This window comes from Montipora capricornis, chromosome 1 (assembly GCF_036669925.1).
Source record: "Montipora capricornis isolate CH-2021 chromosome 1, ASM3666992v2, whole genome shotgun sequence".
Lineage (NCBI taxonomy): Eukaryota > Metazoa > Cnidaria > Anthozoa > Scleractinia > Acroporidae > Montipora > Montipora capricornis.
In genome coordinates this window covers 39,821,273-39,842,962 of record NC_090883.1, presented here as the reverse complement: position 1 = coordinate 39,842,962, position 21,690 = coordinate 39,821,273, and the positions used below count along the sequence as shown (strand labels likewise).

Genomic DNA, 21,690 nt, shown 5'->3' with positions numbered 1-21,690 from the left:
GATTCCTTGTTCAAAGAGGGATCGTCTTGGCTACCGCACAATAAGCAGTACATCAGCAAAAGTACAGCTCGGTAGCTTTCGTTTGAATGATACTCGCGTACGATGTCAAACGTTAAACGCTCTAATGAGATACAGTAACAACTGAATAGCACCACAGATAACCGTGTTAGGTAATGCCAAGCATATTACTACATGCTGGGTATTTGCTAGCTGAGCTGTTAGCCTCATTTATTTAAAATGCATTTGTCCATTTTCTCTGCAGATCCTTACTTAGAACAACAATAACGCATTGTGCTATTGTATCTAATTACAGTGAATTCTAAGGAGATTTTTTAAGAGCCCTGGGATTACAGTCCTTAGTCCTCAATAAACTTTTTAAAAGGCAAATCAGAGTCGATGGTATACATTTAAGATCTCAGGAGCTACTTCATCCTTCAGGTCTGCTCGCTTCAAAGACGTTTGTTCAAAATTCCTCTTTCTTAAGCTGGACACCAAGCGCGAGGCGGAAAATGACAAAGGTGTGTATCAGAAATATTCTGGCATGTATTACCCTTTAATTTTGACTCATTTTGGGGCAAAAAAGGCGTCGGAATTTACCATCTTTTGGCATCCTAATGAATCCTTGTGCTCAAATTCGCGACCAAGTTTGGCGTTACATGAAACCGGCTGGTTTTGAATAATCGATGGTTCGACTGATAAACCGTTATTAAGGAGCCTTTGGGTTCGGCCTTCGACTTCGGTCGGCGTCTTCTCTTCTCTCTTCTCTCATCTTACTAAAGTTATTCTCATAGGGCATTATCATTGTTTAATTGTGTCTATCTGCCTCCAAAACATTATTTCTAATCATTTTAGGATTTGGGAGCCTCTTCACTTCTTTTGTTCTTTTTTTCCGGGATCTTTCTCAAAAACAACCAAATCAGTACACTGCAATACACTCGTATCTGTAAGCTCTTAGCCGACGGTCAGCTAAACTTGATCGGATTGCGCAACGTGGAGGAAAGTGTTCTTTCATCAGTCTAAGCTGATAAAATAGGGAGTTCCAAGGGGAAACAGGCAACAACAACAACAAAAACAATGTTTATTGTGCTCTTGATAGAACAGAAGGAGTAAAGGAATTCAAGGAAGAAGAGAGAGCACAACCACTCAGAAATAGTAAAAGCTAATAGCGCTGAGCGATTAGAAGAAATCTGTACACGGTTTATTTACGTCGTTCATAAGTTGCCAAAGTCTTTTGTTTCAGCTACTTTGGAATAGACCCATTCGGCTAACTCAATGTTGTACCCAATTCAAATCGTTTGGTAATGATGAAAAATTTTGTGCCAAGTATTTCCATATCATTTAAATGCGAATGCTTCATTGTCATGCAAATTCAACACACAAAGAATCTTAACCCCGAGAGATTTGAATTGGGTATAACATTGAGTTAGCCGAATTGGTCTATTATTCAACCCCTTAAACCAAAAATTGGCAAGCGCCTCGATGAAAGTACACTCGGCTACTCCGGCTTGACACTCGCTCACCATGCGAAACTTGTGAAAACTTCAATTAGTTGCCTGCTCTGCTTGGCAATACCGGTTCTTTCTCTTTATGTATATGGTTTTCATAATCTAATGCAACCGACCAAACGATTTGTGACCATTCAACCCAGAAATTATTATGCTCTGGAGAAAGTAGGACATGATAAACCTGATGCGAAAACATAAGCGGCCTAGCCGCCCTGGACGTGTTCCAATTTCTCACAAGTCACTGAAAAAATAAACTGTTTTTCTTTGAGCGTCGGTGCAAATTCATCGTAAGGTTCTTGCTGACAGGATGGTAGTTTTGATCTTCTTTCATAGGGTAGTGTGTTTTGATTTAAAAGACATTTTTACTTGAGACCCACAGTCTTTAGTGTTTAGACCAATTTTCTGCGCGCTGCTTTCATAGTGAGGATTAGAAACACCCTGTCTGCGGATTATGTCGTGAAAATATTTCGGGAAACGCTTGGGTTTTTCTCAATTTGACTATAGTTTTGGAATCGATACATGTAAGAGGCGAATACATTCACTTATCATGCACTTCATTTTATGCACAGTATGTGGTTTACCGCCACACGAACATGCTGTTTCACTATTCAGGTATAGGAAGTGAGACAATTTTCTTTTTCCTCTTTCTTTTCTTTTCTTTTCTTTTTGTTTTGGAGTGGCGTCTATTTTTGTATCTTACGCGTGGGCCGAGACGATTTCTTTCTGTCTGAGAGATCAGGACTAAAGTCGTCTCTTCAAATTTCGCGAAATCTCCTTTTAAAGTAACTGAGAGCGACCACCGAGGTTGTCAGACAACCCCAGATTAAATGCGCCCTGTTTCGTGTGTCACTGGGCTTCGCTGATTTGCCGGCGTCATGGTTACAGCAAAGGCTAAGTGTGACTGCAATACCTTTTTGTGGTCGTTCGAAGCTACTAGGGTTAACTCTGGTTTGGTGGACCGCAAGTAGGCATACTTTCGTCTCACATCAAATAACCGAATTTCCGTACCTGCTATGGTATCATTTACTGACATAATTGCTAAATAATTGTTCATAAACATCGTATATCCTTGCATAAACATTTACAGAAATCAGCATCCTGTTAACCACCAAGGTCGTGAGTTCAAGCAGGACATTTTTGTTCTTTCGCTTGTAATATTAAATTGATCAGATCACTAATTCTGCTTGGACTCAAGAAATACAAGAAGAGTCTGTGGTTTCATTTGCCGGAAAGGGTGTTCTTGCAGGAGATTGGTGAGTATGTATATATTAAACTGCAACATTGCATTTTCAAGTAGTCGGCCGGCGGTGCGACATAACCACTGCCGAGAAAGCTGAAGAGACCTACAAGAGCCGAAAGGAACTCGGTGAACGCTGCACAATTTGGACAACATTCGGTAGGCACTGATTACACTCTCTCCAATGCTTTTTATCTCCATGTTTGGACATCAAGTATCTTTTCCACTCCCTCTACTCAGAATGTAATGGCTGTTCTCAAACTTTCTATTAATGCTTTCCCAAAATTTGTTGTTGGTGGTGTGCGGGTTCTGGTGACGTCAAGAAAATACTGGTGAAATAGTTCTCTCAGACGTCGATTAAACCAGACATTCTTCGATGTAATACTATGCAAAAAAATAACCTTCGAAGAATAGTTGACTGACGACCGATGTGCAATAGTTTGAGTTGAGATCTCTCTTGGATACAAACGCTCTTGATTGCTATTTTTAGTTTACTCTAGATTTATCTCTAGAACTTTAAGGACTCCGCTCGAAGGATTATTTCTATTCGGATGCTTCTTTTGTCCCAAATGACTCACACTCTTAGGCTAAAAGGAAACCTGGTACACGCCTCACAGACCACTTTCCCATGATATCATGACCTCCATAGAGCGGGAGCGCCAAGGCTGTCGTTTTTAGCAATCTTAGTGCCGGCGAGTTATTATAGCTGAATACCAATTGGCAAATTGGGAGGGTAAGAGCTCTGGCACTTAAGTTATCAGGGTTATCACAAAGTATTCCATGAGATCTTTTAGTTGGGAAAGGTGAATGTTTACTTCAAAGTGCGCTGTGCACTGATTTCAACGCGCCAAAATAAGTCGAGCCACTTTTAATGGGGACATTGTACCTTTGAAATTACAACGTGCATCTAATGGCACATGTATCCAGGTATAACTATAGTATATTTGTAATATGTTAGAATTGTTGTTTTAAATACTTCTCTGGATTTTTCGCTCGAATCGAGCAATGTGCGGAAGTTGACGTACGCAAGTAATTTAACATGCGCACACATTTTTTTTTTTCCTCGCAGCTACGAAAACGCAAACACTTTCTTAATTCGTGCATGCTTGTAATCACAATACCCGGCAGAAAGTGAATTAACGTGAAGTTCAGTAAAATTTAATAATTCACCGAAGGCTCTGTTACCTTAGCCTTTGAAGCTGAGCTTGGTTTACTCAAAATGAAGCAAAAGCTGACACTGAGAAGTTGGAGTATTCTTTATTTTTCTTTCCTCTTTAACGCGCTTTAAGTGAACTTTGATGTGTTTTCACGAAGATAAATACCTCTTGCTTTTTCCGGTTTAATCGTTTTCTTTGATATCTCACCCTCTCTGTTATGACTGCAATGCCGTAAATGTTTTCATTAGATTGTTAAAAAGCTTCAACACACCTTTTCAGTAACGGCACCTTTTGCGGACAGTGTAAAGTGCTACTTAGTACAATGTTTATTTTGTATTGTTATTTTGTACTGGAATGCTTCAGTCAACTTTGCCTAATCCGACCCTCAATAGACTCTCAGGAAAAACTGCTCTGGGAAACAAACTTGAAGAGAGCGTTCATCGAATGAGGGATTCTCTATGCGTAGAAAATTGGATACATCTTTGCCTTTTAAAAAAATTACGCGTCTTTCTTCGATGCGATTTTTGTAGGAAAGATTGTATCAGCGGAGAACAAAAACAGATTATTTAGTGATGACATCTCTCTGTCTGATGAGTGATCAGTGGTTTCCAAGGAAAGCAAACGAATTTAACTTGGTACATGTAATCCCCCAATGAACTATTGGCGAATGATGAGATAAACAAGAGGATTCGCATATTATCTGGTTAAGATATGGACCACTTTTAATGTGAACTAAAACAGAGGAAATCTGCGCAAAAATGATAATTCAACATGTTTACTGGTTGGTGGATGTATGCCCCATGGATGAGGCATTTAAGCTTATGAAGGGTGCAGTTTTCGTTTAATTCAGACCTGAATAAGTTTCCATGGTATTAAGAAGGTACTTGGAGGAACATTTCCGCCAACATTTGTTGCACTGTTGAAAAGGTTTCAAAAATTTGCAAAACAGAACACGCAAAACCGCGAAACCAATCCCAATGTTTTGGAAATTGATACTGCAAGTGTTTATTGGTAGAAGCTGCATCAGCATAGCTGGTTTCAAGCCAAACATGGAGGGCGAATTATAGTTACTTCTCAAAGAATCCGGAAGCCCTTATTCAAAGACAGATTAAGTCACGCGGAATATTTTTAGCGTTTTGCACGCGAAATGTATAAGTGGTTTTCACCTCTCGTCACTGCCGCCATGTTGGTGCATAGAGTAATAGAAAAAAAAGTCCCTTGGGAATTTGACTCTGTTATAATGCAAAACATGAGCCATAATTTTCTATTGTTTTGTGAACCAACATGGCCGACTTATCACGTGATTGAAAACCATCTATACAGCAGCACACTCGTAACATTCACAAGAAATGTATTTCGTGAATGTAACTGACAAGTGTCTAGAGCTTGCGTCGACAAAGCAACAGACAGACAGGAAACGAGAACGGCATGGGGTGGTAAGCCAATGCAACCCCCATTTAAAACACTAAATATCCCTTTGTTAAGTATCTTGTGGCAACAAAAGTACAAGCAATTTTTCTCTGGTGCCAGCATTGTTGCACTTACTTTAAGCCGGTTTAAACTCAAAATCAGCTTTGTTTCTTCAGCGCACGTGGTAACGGACCCTATCCACGCCCTTTTCGCGCCATATTGCTGGTAGAAGCTCATATTGTTTTACCCACCCCACTCTGAGTTAAAAACAAATGACCAAATATGGTCATGAGATGTGGACGCGACAAATCTCTGATTTTTCATTCAAAATTTGATCGGTTCCACATTTTCGAAGAAGGATTATCTCATTTCCACTAAAACAAGAACTGTTTTATAGCACTTTGCCGGCGTGTTCTGTTTTATTTTTTTCAGTTTTAATCAGCTTGTATGATTTTCCGCATCCTTTAAATCTCTGGAGCTTTTTAGCTTATCTGGCATTTGCTGAGCCGCAAATTTTAACCATCAGACGTGAAAGTAAGCCGACGTCAGAAGGACTGATTTTATTGTGTTTTGTCCATAAATTCACATTTAAATGCTGAAGGGGTGCGTCTCTATCATCGTTACTGATACGACATCCTGACATATCATCACTTTCTATAATTGTGTTTTAAACTCTTGACCAATGAAAAGACTTAACTCGGAGGTTAAGTAAATAAAAGTTTCAAGTGCCTGCTTTTCAAGCTACAGACTAAGTGGTGTCTGGTAATGAAGTAAAGTTGCCTCCATCGATGCTTTGACAGTCATTTTCACTCTGAATCATTCGACTATAGGACGCCTTCCGTTGAGTGCATATCCGGGTAAGTGTTGTTACGGAGTATCTAGAATTGGAATAGTTTTTCTGTAGTGGCATTTCAGTTTTTTTCCGGTACTAGTTACTTTGAAGAGTATATGTCTTTTTGCGTCATAAGACGTCTGGATACTTCTTTTAAAAATATTTTGACCTTTTTATGTCTTCCCTTATCATCGACCACAAAATAATACTTTGTTGCTATCCGGTACTTCATGAAAAAACGGGCCAAAATAATCAATAGCTAAATGCTTACAACATTCACGTCGTGATTCCCTTCTTTTCATGATTGAAAAGAGCAATTAAACGTGCAGAATTAAAGCTGGAAATTTGTCCCCTTTATATTTCGGCGAGATACATGTGTTGTCAAGCGGGTCGTCGGCCCGGAATAACGAGGTATTGATCACACTGAGAAGTCACTATTTTTTTCCAAAATGTAATCTCCCAAAACTCACATTAATCGAATCTCAAGTGGATTTATTTCAGTGAGGGGAAAAATATCGATATCGTTTTATGTAATAAAAAGAGACTAGCAAAACAGCCGGGTTCCAAAACCAAAGGCAGATTAACTGGATATCTTTTGGTTGTTGTTTTCCCAGCGTTTTACAAATTCCTTTACTCAAAATACTTTTTTTTAAAAATGTAAGTATGCGTTTACAAACGCCGTTCTGGCTTCTTTTCTTGTGGAAAAACTCCTTGTGGAAAAACTCCTTGGCCAACACGGTTTTAGTTATCAAGTGTTCGGTAAGGCTTTGTTTTTTAGAAAGATGAATCAAACGGTTACCCGAGAGAATTCCATGGGTAACTATTTCGCCCGGACACGCCTTTTCTCGGGTGACCGTATACGACGGAATGGTGAAATGCTGGAATGGAATGGTAGACCGGCGGAGTTGCGGGATGCACGGAACATTCTAAAACACAGAACATACGGAATATTCTAAAACGCGGGATGAGAGGAAAGTTTTTTAAAAAAGGATAGAAATGTTGCATTTTTTGCCTGTGAGTAGTCTGGGTAGGACAATATAACTTCAGATGATAATTTTACATTTCCTCGCGACATGTCCTCGCGGGATGTCCTCATACCTCCGCCGAATTTGAGCGTCATTTTTCGAAAATTCACTGAGAAAGGCGATCCTGAAATCTATAATAAGGCTTTCTCAACATGATCAGTGCAAGAAACCAGATCAAAGGAATTCGAAGCATTTGAGTCTATTCGAATCTACCAATCAGCGCAACGCGACCGTTGGCTTGCCAACGCTTGGCAACGGTCGCGTTGCACTGAAGCTCAAATTCAGTTCTGGTGTTTTCAATGAGAGAACTTCACTGGTTTGGCGTCAGTTCCCGCTTGAACAAGACGAGGTCACTGACCGGCGGCTCGGTGTTGCCTGCCTTGTCAATTGTCTTTACTCTCTAACTGGTGGTCGAGAAAAGATCTCGCAAAATGACGCCTAAAACAGCTCGGAACGACCAAAGAAAAATAACACGGGACTGGGCTGACACTTTGTTTGATCTTTCGTTGAATTATTTGCTTTCAAACTTTATTGCCGTGCAAATCGCAACGGCTGTAATGTATTTATCCTTCTACAGATCGATAACAGCAACAACTACAGAAGGTGGCCCGCCTGTGACCGATCATAACAACATCTGCAAGGGAAATCGTGTATGAACGAAGCAGGTTTTGTAAGCTTCAAAAAGACATTGACTTAACAAATCAGCCTGAAAAAGGGACGATAACATTTCGTACATTATGTTTTTAAGGCAATTGAGATGCTTACCATCGTCTTTCACAATTTTTCCTTCTCAGAGTGTAGGAAAAGTGCGTCTTCGATGTTTCGGCACCGTCTGAAAGGCACAAAAACGGAAGCGGGGAAACATGTCGCCCAGGGGTGTACGCTTCTCTGTAACACATCTTTATATCTTTTGTCGCGAGGAAATGTAAAATTATCATCCGAAGTTATGTTATCCTACCCAGACTACTCACGGGCAAAAATGCAACATTTATATCCTTTTTAAAAAGACTTTCCTTTCATCCCGCGTTTTAGAATATTCCGTATATTCCGTGTTTTAGAATTTTCCATATATTCCGTGTTTCAAAATATTCGATTTTTTCCGTGTTTTAGAATACTCCGTGCATTTCGCAATTCCGCCGTTCCTCTATTTAGTTCGGTCATTTCACCATTCCATCCAATAGGGTCACGCCTTTTTCTCTGGCTATCTAAAGTTCCTTTGTTCAGTAAGAGTGATGCAATCAATGAAATAAAACGGATAATAGCTGTTAACTTTCCTTGAAATCCAGCATGTGGCATTGAATCGTACATTTGTCTGCATTGTTTCCGGTAAAACCAGCAACAGCTTCACAATTCATCTGACGGATTTTGTACCGCAAATATTCAGTCGGGAAAAACCGTGAGAAAATCAACTTTGTCTGGAACCTTCACTAAAGATATCTTTATTAGATAGTCTCAGTTTTCACTCAGGTCAATTTTAAGTATTGGTCGGTTTTATTTGTGGTTAAGCTTTTAATTGCATGCTATTTAGAGGTGTATTCAATCCCTTGAAGCATTTAGTTTCTGATGTGCATCGTCCGGAGAATGTGATTCACCCTACTGATAAGCATAGTTAGTCATTCGATTTCTTACTAAGAGTACCTCATACCTTTCACTTGCACTATTGCTAGGCCAGTTGAAAATGATTTTTGTCAGGTGTTTAAGGTCTCAAAGAACTCCAATAACAGTACCTTGATCGGTTGTCATGAATTTCAGTGCGCGCTTTCCAGCACAAATCATGGATATGTTTTCCGCTGTAGAGCAGGTTTTTCAAGAGATTACGATCTTTTCGCTATTTTAATAACGTTGCTTGCAAACGGATGCCCTGTATTACTTGACAAGACTAGCCGTTCGCTCCTTTTCTGGAGATTCATAAATGCTGGTAAATCTGTAGGGATCAGACTTCTAGTCGTTTCTAGAACGCATCTTTTGTTTGGTATTTTAATTTCAAACCAGGCAACAGAATTTCATTCTCTCTCTTTTGCTCTTCCGCCTTGTGTACAGCACAGGGTCGGTACAAACACTGGCAGTTTGCGTTAGAAAAATAATGAGAAAGAAAGCCTCGCTAGCATGGACGTCAATCCATTCACTGATTCCTATTTTAAAAGTTGTGGCGAGTGTGACAAGACCCATACCTCCGCGCAGAAATGCTAACTAATCATGAGATGCAGTCTGAGTTTTGCCAAATGTTAAGAACTTTCCACCTAATTCCGTGAAGCAACAACCTGTTTTAAAAAACATTTTTGCTAGCAGTGGGGGGATATTTTCAGGTCAGCAAAATTCGTATTTGTTTATGACGGTTTACTCGGAAAGTAGAAGGGGCAGTGGAACCCACTGGTAAGGGGGCTTGCCTTGAGATCCGGGGATCCTGGGTTCATGACATGTTCTGACCACTCTTTAAATTTGTTCCTGGTAGTTCCTGTTTAACTTCTCAGCTGTGCTTGTAAATAGTCAACTGGTTTGCCCCCGGCCTGTTGGGATTCTTAACAGTTGTTGTTGAATGTTCTGTTTTGTCGTGGCTGTTTCATTGGCCCTGAAAAGCCCCTATGGGGAGTGGTAAATTATGTATATATGTGTGTATGTATGTTTGTATCTAAAAGATATGACGTTAATTACCTGAGTTTAATGCCAGGCTCAAGGAAATCATGACTTGGTGACTTTTAATAAAATCTTAGTTCATTTAATGCGTGTGTTTCTGAACACTAACGAGTGTGTAGGGATAGGAAGCAATTTTAAAGTATATTAATTGCCGCAATCCTCGAGAAACGTCTACTTGCTGTTATCTCTGCGGCATTCTTCAAAACATTTGCCATAAGTTGTCAAAACAGACATCTGTTTTTAATCGAAGTTCTTTGCATAGTGATTTCAAATCACGGCCCTCCGATCTGTGCTGTGTCCATCACGGATCTGTAGACTGTAGGAAATAGGTGAACTATTTTCAACCTCTCCTTAGTTCTTGAACATTTCATGATTTTTAGTATTTTCTCTCTTTCCTCAACACACAAACTGCGCCGCTTCAGTAAATTTAGGACAAAAGTCAGTCACGGTGTTTCCCTTTAAGGGCAGATAATTCTAGGGCTTGTACTAGAAAATGACCATAATTTGGTTGATAAAGTTTCAGTTTGAAAATAACTTACACTTTTCCGTTTTAAAATTACACAATTCAGTGTTTCCCAGGGCAAGCGAAATATATCCGTGGGCAATCAGAATTTTTGTTCGACTAGTAATTTGCGGAACAATTTGATTTGCAACGAAGAAAGTGACTAGTAATATGACGTAGTCACCGCGAACACGATAAAAAAAAAATTACAACGTTTCATCTCTTTGCTGTCATTTGTTTTTCTGTTAAAAATACATTGGTGCAAACTTCAAAACAGATTGGAAGGAACCTGTTTGTAGCCGCAATCTTTCTCCGCTCGAAAATGCTTGTTACAATGGAACCCGGATTACGCTATCGATAAGCGCACAATTTGTCACGCAATTTCAACCAGCTGTGAAAGGTTCATTGTCACGCAACAAAAAGTATAATCGAAACCGTTCAAAGAAAGAAGCCAAAAATTTGGAATATTGTAGGAAACACATTCATAAATCACCTCACCAACTCTCAGGTCTGTGCGGTACATCGCTTCTGAGTTATTCGTCGAAGCGTTTCACGCAACTTTTTGAAAGTTGGACTTCTCAGATTGCTGAAAATGCACCGTCGAGTCCACCATTTTGTTTCTTTCATGCTGCTTGCTAACAGAGCAATATAATTCATATATTAACTGGTGAAAGTCCTGAAGAAACAAGAAAATTGGTCGCACACGAACAGATTGAACATTGGCCGAAGTTCAGTGCCAGTGAAGGAGCGAATAGGCCTTATCACGGTTTTCGACGCCATCTTTACGGCAAAGCGGTCAGAAATTGCAGTGTTTGTATGGGAATCCGATAGCAAATAACTTCTTCCAAAATTGAATATTACACAATTTGTGAATCAAAACGTTAAAATACTAGGTAGAAGATTGAAGGATGTAGCTTTCCTATAAGTCGCTGAGCTAATTTTTAAAATTTAATTTCCATACATTAGTCTTTAAGGTCGTGTTCTTTTGGAATCAACCGTTTTTAGTTGGTTGGGTTGGTTTGTGTTTTTTAGTGTTCTATTCGGGAAAAAACCGTTTTCGGTTGGTTTGGTTGATCAACTTTTTCACGATCACGCCAAAACGCAGACTACAGACTGTGCAGACCGTGCAGACCAGGGGTAAAATTTGGCGTTACCCTCACTATTATTGAGAGCTAACCGTAAACAGGCTAACCGGAATGTTATTTAGGCCTAATTAGGCTAACAGAATGTTATTTAGGCCTAATTCAGGCTAACAGAATGTTATTTAGGCCTAATTCAGGCTAACCAAATTTTCATTTTACAGATATTCTGCAGTCTGCGTTTTTCAGTGTCCCACCTTTTCAACCGGCATCAAACAAAGGTTGAAATGGTTGAAAACGCATTGGCAGCGACCGCTGTCGTTTACGCGGACCATTTAAAGTCGGCCGCAGGCTACTGCCGTGTTGCCTTCCCTCAACTTGTCAACGCAGAGAAGTCTGGTAATGACTATTCCCAGGAGTTACCGCGTTTCAACCGAAAACGGTGCTCTATTGGGAAACCTCAACCGCTTCAACCTAAACCGGTTGCAGTTGAAACGGATGGTCCCAATAGAACACGACCTAAATTTTTTTCCCGCGAACCGCGTCTAGACGTTTGTGCCTACGTACCCGGCCAAATTTACAGACAAATGTGTGGAAAATTCAAAAAATTAACTGAGCGTCTTCTAGCCAAGCTACATCCTTCAAACTTGGTCAATACAATCTTCTACCTAGTATTTTAACGTTGCGATTCAGAAATTGTGAAAAATTCAATTTTGGTAGAAGTTATTTGCTATCGGATTCCCATACAAACACTGTAAATTCTGACCGCTTTGCCTACCCGTCAAGATGGCGTCGAAAACTGTGATAAGGCCTATTCGGAATTCATGAGCACTTCTGAAAGCTTAAAAGGTAGAGTTACCTTCGAGAAAAGTGCCAATGCGTGAGAAATGCTTGTGTCGGCATGAGAGGGTGAGATTGTATCGAAATGCGTGAGACCCATCACCGGGAGCCTCGATCCAGACTATATCTTTGAGTCAACCTTTGCCCGTATCGTTTTATTTTTAGAATATTTTGTGAGAGGAAAGCGATTACTGGTGCGTGACTGCTTGTGACGTAATACAATAACTTTGTTCTGATTGGACGGCATAATGCATCCGTGGGAATTCGAACGTCTAAAAATAGAAATATACGGGCAAAGGTTGTCTCCAAGGGTTTATATGGGAGATTGAGGCCCGGATGATGGGCTCCTGGTGAGACTTGAGAGCTCTGCCAACATGGCGGCCAGAAATCCACACGAACATCTGGAATTCACTCAGCGACAAAAGTGCTTACTTAAAATAAATGTGCATGAACACATCTCCTAATATACTTGAAACGATCAGACTGCTGAGATTCATAGGCATAGACATTTTTTTCAACCAAATAACTTCAATTCGGGAATTCAGAATGCTGTATTTTCGAAACGAAAGATTGGAAAAAAGATGTATTTCTAGGTCATCTCCAACCTCCTATAGATAAAAATTCAAAACACCTTGCGATTTTGATTTTAGAATTTGATGACTTCATTGTGAAAACCATCTATTGGACAAATGAATAGATAGATAGATAGATAGATAGATAGATAGATAGATAGATCGTTTATTAAAATACATTCGCAGTCCGTAAACTGGATTACGTGTACAATAAATAAATTATATAAATTATATAAATTAGTTGCTCTTGCATACCGGAATTATAAAACGCTTATTGCTCCTCAGCTTTTGGGATAAATGAGCAGGCGGTGGCAACAAATTTGAGAGTTTCTGGTTCCTTGATGAAGATATAGAGTTAAAAAGTTTGTTCGAGAGAAAGACACGTCTGGCAAACAATGTTGGTAAATCAGCCCGCTTTAGTGCTTCGCTGTAACTGCAATCTGGAAAAATGATCTTTAACGCACGCTTTTTAATACGTTCTACTTCGTCAGAAAGGTACTTGGGAAGACTACTGTGGAAGACCGGTGAGGCGTATTCCACAACAGAGCGAATAACGCAGCACTAAAAAAGAATGACATTATCTGGAGGGGCACATGTCCTCTTAAGCAGCCTGAGAAGGGACGTATACAAAACATGGACCCCTTGATGGACCCGGTCCATGGACTACCCCTGTGAACCACCCCACATGGCTAATTCATGATATTTAAAACCAAACGGTTAATAAAAGCGTTTTGAAATGCATAGTGTTAATCTTAGATTAAACACGTTTCTTTCCTAAGATTATAACTACATGGTTTAAAACGAGGCGTAATAGATTCAAGTGAAAGTCCTTTAGTATTGGAAACTTCCCTAAAATTCTTACGGTCTTGCCTCTCTAAGAGATCAAAAACACTCACAGAATCACACGTATTTCCACATGAAGAACGATTCATCATCAATTTGAGGTCATTAATCATAACCAGGAAGAGGCAAGGCCCCAGTTTTGTGCCTCGGGGTACTCCGGCGGGAACATGAAGCCAAGAATAAAGACAGTTCCCAAGCTTGACTCTTTGTTTTCTGTTTCTAAGGAAGTCAATTATCCAGTTGATAGATCTCGGTCTAACCCCAAGCCTACAAAGCTTGGAGATGAGAGTATGATAGTCCACTAACTTGAAGTCGAATGCTTTTTGGAAATCAAGGAGGATGGCATTTAATTCAAAACCAGCCTAATCTAGAAGAGATATAGTCAAGGCATCTCCCTTGATCTCTTATGGAAAAGGTAAATCGCTTAAAGATGTGCTTGTCAAAGCAAAACTGTGAAAGCTACTAGAACAGCATAGACACACAGCAGGAGTCGCGTTGGTCCGTCCAACCCATTTTACACACATTTTACTCAAGATTGACATTTCAACAAGCCTCCTTTGAGTTTTAATAGTTTTGTCAGGCGGGCGACCGAAAAAAAAACCATGGGCAACCCAAAAAACAAAACTGGTTGCCCAAAGGGCAAATTAGTAAGAAAGTAGGAGTCGAACACTGAATTGAGACCCTTTTTGAAGTTGCAAAATGACCAAAATTTCTGTTCGTCATATTATGTTACAAAGCCTCTTTTTAATACTTTCTTGGCATAGGCAGCTGTTTCCCTCATCGACAGAGTTGTTGTAACAATGTCGAAACGATGTTATTTTTTACACCTTAAAGATTGAGGCGGAAGAACGAGGTCCAGAAAAATCGATAAAATTTCGGTCCAAGATGGTTTTTGAAAAAAATTATACCAATGTTTGTCTAGAAGCAACTAAAAGCTGTGCAACTATTGCTGTACATAAAATTGAGACACCCCGGTCCTTATCGTCCCATTAATCTATTGCTTTCACCCCCCAGCGGACGTTGAGACTTTCATTTTCCTAAGAGTGTATTAGTTTAATCGGTACATACAAGATATTGTTTAAATCAGGGCCGAGTTTTTTTAGAGTTTGTCATCACAATAAACAAGAATCTTCGAACTGCGAAGTCACTCCACGTTTGTCACCAAGTGATATTTCCAACATTAAGCGGCCTTTTTTCAACGCTGCGAGCTAAGTTTATTTAAGGAATGTGCTTTTCAAAGTGAAGCATCCATTTGTGTCTTAACATGGCCTGCAATAGGTCAAGTTACCAGACCTTCTAGTGATTAATGCAATTAATTTACTCGGTTTCCTGGTTAACAATGTAGTCTAATGATATTTAGAAGAGTGTGATGCATCGTTGAGCTCAAATCAAAGAGTGAATCGAAACGTGCTTTGAAGTAACTGCAGAATGTTCCATATAAGGGAGTTTGCGGCTAGCAATTTTTCGATAACACTGACAATAACGCCCCGCCCGCGGTATTATTTCCCAAATTAGTTTATGTTTCACCATTAAGAGTTATTTCGATTTAAAATGAGCTTGTGTAATGACCTTACAAATTGCCTTTCAAATAATTTCGTTTGAAAGTTGCGCTTCATTCTTCATTAATTTTAGACAATGTCGATAGTTTTACCTCCGACGAACTCCGCAGCCTTTTCATTTGCTTTTCGAAAGACTAAAAGTTCCGCTGTGTCGTGAAATATAGGTCTGTGGTGTGAAATTCTCGAGTTAAAAGGCGGTGACGGCGAACTGTTTAAATATAATGGACACTGATTTCAAGCACACGAGTTAAATAATCTGCAATACTACAAATGAGTTTGCAAACGTTTTGCGCACCAACTTAACACAACACTGAACCCCCGGACTGGATCGCACGCCATGTGAAACGTTTGTGCATTGATACTGTTTGAAGTAGACGCAGGATTAGTTACAAAGTCGTCATGTCCATTTCATGTTAAAAGATTAAATAATCTCTTGATTTAAGATAAAGTACGTTTTTTACAACTTTCCTTAGCACATCTCCAGTGCCCACTAAAGTGCCAAAGATTAAATGTAGCGATTATGAATTCATGCCGATTTCTCCCAAAACAACTCGTCAAGATGACCGATATCTGAATAGCAGCAACAAGAGAAGACTAAGAGACTTAAGCCGTTGACGGCGTTAGGGAACAATTCATAAGGGCTTCGTAGTACGCTTAAAGACGCATTTTAATCAGTGCTCTTTATTTGTAATATCATGAAAAGAATGTGGTTTTCACACGTTGTTAATTCAAGCACTTTTGTCGTTTTCGAATGGCCACGCACTTACTAAGGAATCTGTAAATTGACTCGTGCACCTCAAACTCGCAATGTGGGGAACCTTAAGAACGTGCGAGAACTGCAAAAAGTATTCCATCGGCACTGGCGTCATCTGCAAAATAAATATCGCTACTTTGCCGTCTATTGTTTTAATTTTTCGGCAACTTAAGAATATAATATTATTAACAGCTTGGAGTTGCATAGCTTGAATTAGGTAGATCATTTTTCTTCTCGCGGCGTTTTCAGACGGCATATTCTTATGAACGGCTTATGGAAAGAACAAAAGCCGTGCCACAGCATCACGCCTTCTAAAAAACAACTCTGCAGGAGGAGTGAAAAGCATTCTTTAACCAGCTCAAACATTTTGAAAATTTCAAGTGTTTTGTCGATGACCTGTATACGTATTTTTTAAACTTCCTTTACCGGAAAATGCTTGGTAATTTACTGATTTAATAAAGTAAAAGCGTACGCCGGCGCCTCGAGCCGCTTACTGCTTTGCCCTTTCATCACCATATTATTGCGATTTTTTTTTTTTGCACGGGGGGCGTGATAAATACGGAAAATGATAATACGTTTGAATTTCCGGGGCAAACTTTTGAGCTTTTGCAAACCAAGCGGGATCCTTCCCTTTTTCTTTTTTCCTGAAGTGAGTGCAAAAGAAGCGTTTGAGACAATGACACCGCTTTCGAGTTTTTGTCGGCTTTCTTTTTTCCTTTAGTTACGAATTGTATGCATATCACTTAATTCTAGTTATTACTCGGATCCATTTTCGTCGAAATTTCTGAAAAAAGAAAACTATTAATTGCTACATGGAGCCAAGATGACCGCATATTGCCATAATAATTAACACTGTGTTAGAAGACACCGCGAACCAATCATAATTTGAGTAGTTTAATTCTCGATTTTTTTTTAAGTGCTGGACGCGCTGAGTAAAACTCACTAGTAGCTAACAATCGGTCAGTCGTAACAGACGATAGTGTTATCGTAAATTCAGAACAAGAGCTTGAATCTTTGCTGTGTTGAGAGAAAACTGACCAATGAACTGCTCTTCTCAAAACAGTGAGAACTTGAAGATCAAGACGAACTGCAGTCAGAGAAGTGCAATCATGGATTCTGTGTTCAACGTTTTCTGCGCCCTTATCATTAGTGCCAGTTTGCAATCCGTCGTCTGTGAGGCCGCGGAACAAAGGCTGGATGGCTCCTCCGACGTTTGGGAAATACGCATTCGCACCACACTCAGTCTTCTGAAAACACAACGTTGTTGGGGTCTCTCAAGAGGTGCTCAATGTAATGATTCTTCGATTTTAGGGAGCCTCGATCCTCGGAGAATGAGATTACATGTTGCTGAGGGGCCAAACAAATTTCGTGTTGTCTTGCCAGATCGTAAAGTTAAACGTCTTGTCCAACATTCGTCCAGAAACAAGTCTTATGATGCAGTGTTTGTACTCGACCCCTATCCTGAGGCTGGCTTTGGTCATCAAGTCTTCCTGTTTTTAGTAAGCTACGATGTTAATAAAACTACCTGCAAAAGAAGTATGAATGGTGCTTACGTCTTTACTGGTGAGTACTTAAAAGTTTGATAGGCAGTCGTCAGTATGCGTGACCTAACATCGCACGCGTTCGTGTTTAAAATATTTTTACGTTCTAAGCTTATAAGTGACTTGGTTCATTCAAACGGCTTCTTTTTTATTTACGTTTGTCATATATACTTTTTCGTTTAAAATTGTTTATTTATTTATTCATTTTCTGTGTTTGTATGTCTGAATAGATCGCGGCGAGTGCATACGTAGAGCTGAAAAATTTCCCTGCCAAAACCATGTATCTGTCAACGGACAACACAAGTGCGAGATCAATTTTGTCCCACTGGTGTACGAAGAGAGTGATACAAAGAAAACACAGCGTCTTCAATGCCGTCAGGAGGTCAAAGATCTCAATTTTACAACGTGCAAAGCTGAAGAAGGCTTCCTTACCCAGTGCAGTGACAATGAACCACGTTGCGATCACAGAAGTAGCAAACCAGAGAGATTCTGCGGCCACAAGCAATGCGATCACGCAGTGTTAATCTCAGGTGGTTGGAATTCCTTCACTAGTCATGAGCGTTACCGCAAGAACCTTCGTAATGTCTGGACATTACTGCACTCTAACATGCGCTACAAGGAACAACATATCAGAACCTTTCTGGGACAGGGACACAAAGAGGAGCGTGAGTATCCAATTTCATGTTGCCGCATCTATTTCGCCGGCACACGGCAAATATGTTCTAAGCGCTCGCCATTAGGATAGTCAAAATTTCTCCATAATCAAACTCTTAATAAAGCAGATTTTGTATTTTGAGAATTAAATTGAGACATGCTCTTCAAAAGTTTCCCTTGAAAACTTTATCATTTTTAAGACGACACTGGTTTTAACGAAAAGGAATCCCACGGAAAGGGTTGAGTTTAATTGGCAGATTTATTCACTCCAATCAAGAATCCACAGTTTCCCCGACTATTCCCTGCAACTGATCGCAGCATGCTTTTGTGATAAGCCGCTCCATTTAATTAAAGACTAAATATGCTCAATTGTAAACACACACAGTGTTGCGGTAATTAACTTAGAAAGCGATACCCCTCAAAGCAGTATTCATATTTCAACAAGCAGTTAGCTCCGTAGACGAACAAAAACAAATTCGTTTTTCACAATGAGAAAACACTTCGCTTAAGTGGTTTTTAATTGCTGAAGAAGTCAATGAACCTTTCGCATTTCATCTTTACCGCTTAAACGCATTGAGTCATCGAGCATTGATCCCTAGGGTTTGTAGAATATTTCTAACATGCCGACCTCTGCTTAACTAAACACATTCACACTTCAGTTCATTATTTTCAAGTTCACCAGACTCTTCATGTTTCGATACACCTTCCTTTTCATCGTGATGTAAGCAACCTTCTTTACCGTGCGTCGAGCTGCTTATAACTGACTTAAACCTTTTCGTCCCAGACTTTTTCGTCGACACCTTTTTGGAAATCCGGCCAAACAGTTTTAATACTTCCAAAATGAGACAAAGGAATCAAAATTTCAATTCTCGATTCTGTAAACGCAGTTCACGGACAACTGCTTAGGCAATAAGTAGCATTTTTAATAACGCATAGAAAACAATACCAAGATATTTCAAATCAAACCACCAAATTACAGTGAGAAAAAATTTGAGAAAACATTAAATGCTGAAGACTCATAGCTGTGAAACAACAAGTGCACTTTTCTCTATTAATGAAGAAAGAAGATCATGTGGCGAAAATGAACAATGACGACCTCTTTGCGCTTTGCCGCCAGTAAAATAAGGCCACTAGTTTTCTTATACATCTGTTAAAAAGCTTTTGTATTTGAACCGCGCGGAACAAGTCAACGTGAGTTGATCACGTGGGTTTCTTGGCAGAATTTTGTGCCCGAAGAAAAGTGTCGCCTTATTTTAAGCAAATCTCTGTAATAAAACATTTGAAAATTGCGCAGCATTAATCCCAGTGTCATTTCCAGTTCACTTCCATTTTCATTTAATTTCGGTAAAATCGTGTCATCAGTTAAAAAAACGAACCCTGATTGGAGAAGTCGATGGATCAAAGAGTATTTGTCAATGAGCGCTTCACGTAGGCAAACTAACATTTGGAACATCTGCGTGCCGGCATCGGGCACGTATTAAGAGAAATTCCAAGACAAACATGACTTCATTAATTTTTGTCAAGGACATGAATTTTTTCTCTAAATTTAACCGGCTTTTAATCAAATTAGTTTCGAAGTTGTGCAACCTCTTTGGCGAGCACGTACCGACCAACCATGTGGAACTTTGATCGCTTAGTTTCACAGCAACTCGTTGCATTGATCTTAAAAATGTAATCAACGTGATTGATAATCTAGTTTAACACTGAGCTCTAAATTAATTAATCCACCGCTTTCCGCTGCTCTGCTCAGTGAAATGAAAAGGGTTTTGCCAAGAATCAAGCAAACGTCCAACGTGTTATGTTATGTTATCATCTCTTAATAAAGAACATTCACATTCCACCCGATCTTCTTTCAACGATGACTTCTTTAACGAGCATTCAAGACCAGAAAAATGGAACAATTGGATAATTCCATAATAACTTGTAGATAGGTATAGCAAGACGACTGAATAAAGTAAACTGTAAACTAAGTAAGAGATCTTAACAGAAATCGAACGAGCCCGCTGCCAGCGCGAAAAGAGTTACGCTTCACCCATCGTCACTGTTGGGTTGATTTAAGGTCGACTTTAATCCTGAAGGCCTTTCTTGGAACACTTGACCTTAAAGTCCTTGTCTAAACTAAATTCTAAACATTTAAACGAAACATTAACGAAAACCTAAAAGCAAAAAATTACCTCAACTTGAAGTGGCTATTTATTTCCTCAAACGCGCTGTTTCAATTCAGGTTGACTAAAGAGTATAGACAAGCGGCTTCCGTCCATACCATTGCTGCATTGAGACAAAATATTAATCAATTGCCGGTTGAGACTCGTAATGTTCTTACATAGCTGGACAAACGAAACTGAAACACATACTTGGCAAACAAAAAGTAATGATATCTTGTTTTGCATGTAATAACGAAAACTTGACTATTTCTTAGTACTTGCGTCAAAGCGAGTCTCAATTCGTTGCCTGATATCTTGTTCTTTTCTTCTTAACTAGTTGCCCAAGAACAAATAAAAAAGTCGTATGCGGTGGACAGGACAACAAAAGTTCGACAATACATCAAGAACTTATGCAGCTCAACGTTATGTGTGGATACGCTTACCCTTTACCTAACTGGACCAGCAAAGAGTGATGGCGCACTCATGTTCTGGGACCGCAGAGGAGATGGAATAGCTGACAAGTCCGAGCTCTACAGACCCAAAGACTTGTTGGATGATATCAAGAACTGTTCTGCTAATCGAGTTTTTCTGGTGGCAGATTACAGCTATTCCGGGGAGATGATCGGGCGACTAAAGAAAAGAATAGGTAGTCACCCAAACCAATTTCGGAATATTGTGGCTATTTCGTCTACTGGACGGAAAGGGTACGCATGGCGCAGTGATTTCACCGACGCGTTTGTTAATAAAAACACGGAAGGTCCAAGAACAAAATGCCTTACGCAAGTTTTTGAGGTAGGTCGCAAGAACTTACTTCGTTTCACACAACACCTTACAATGTATTAAGTACTTTGGCTAAAATCCGTGAAATTTACAACTGACAGTTAACTGTTCAATGTGTCTTTTGCTTTTCGTTGGCTTAGAAGCTTGACCTGACATTTTTTGAGACATGACATTTAACTCAACAAGGAAAGGTTTGCAATTCCACAGGAAGTGCGCACGCTTCCTCAGTCACAGTGTGAACTTTCGTTTGCCAAGATAGAATTTTTAATCTCTGAAAACTTTGAAAGCTAGTCAAAAAAGGCTGATCACCTTCCTTAAATTGTATTTTTGGTGGTTTCATTCCCGGTTACATAAGAAGTCGTAAGAATTTTGCTTGTCTCAATCTCGATATGACTCAGTTCCCGCCGCAATGTCGTCCCATTTCCCGTACCAATTCCGCCCCCTATTTTCCTGGCTTTCTCCTTTGCTCCCCCTCAGGGATTTTAATGGTGGACAAAGCAACATGGCAGATCCCTATGTGGTTTTCACTTAATTAGAATATTGTGGTTTTGGCACCGAGTCAACGGTTCGGTAATTTGTGCTCTCTTTTTTCACACTGTGAGGGTTATTGTCATCAGCTGCG

General features: G+C 39.7%; 1 protein-coding gene across 4 annotated transcripts in view; it reads left to right on the top strand.

Annotated features, from left to right (window-relative positions):
• The first annotated feature begins 399 nt into the window (after nt 1-399).
• Nucleotides 400-21,690, top strand: part of LOC138043382 (uncharacterized) — a 22,068-nt gene continuing 777 nt past the window's right edge. Inside the window, exons 1-4 of one of the 4 annotated variants that reach the window (XM_068889651.1) lie at nt 400-518; nt 17,013-17,512; nt 17,721-18,155; nt 20,626-21,080. In XM_068889651.1, coding sequence (XP_068745752.1) covers nt 17,059-17,512; nt 17,721-18,155; nt 20,626-21,080 — 1,344 coding nt within the window. In that variant the 5' untranslated portion in view covers nt 400-518; nt 17,013-17,058. The other 3 variants (XM_068889642.1, XM_068889627.1, XM_068889635.1) reach the window with 3 other exon arrangements.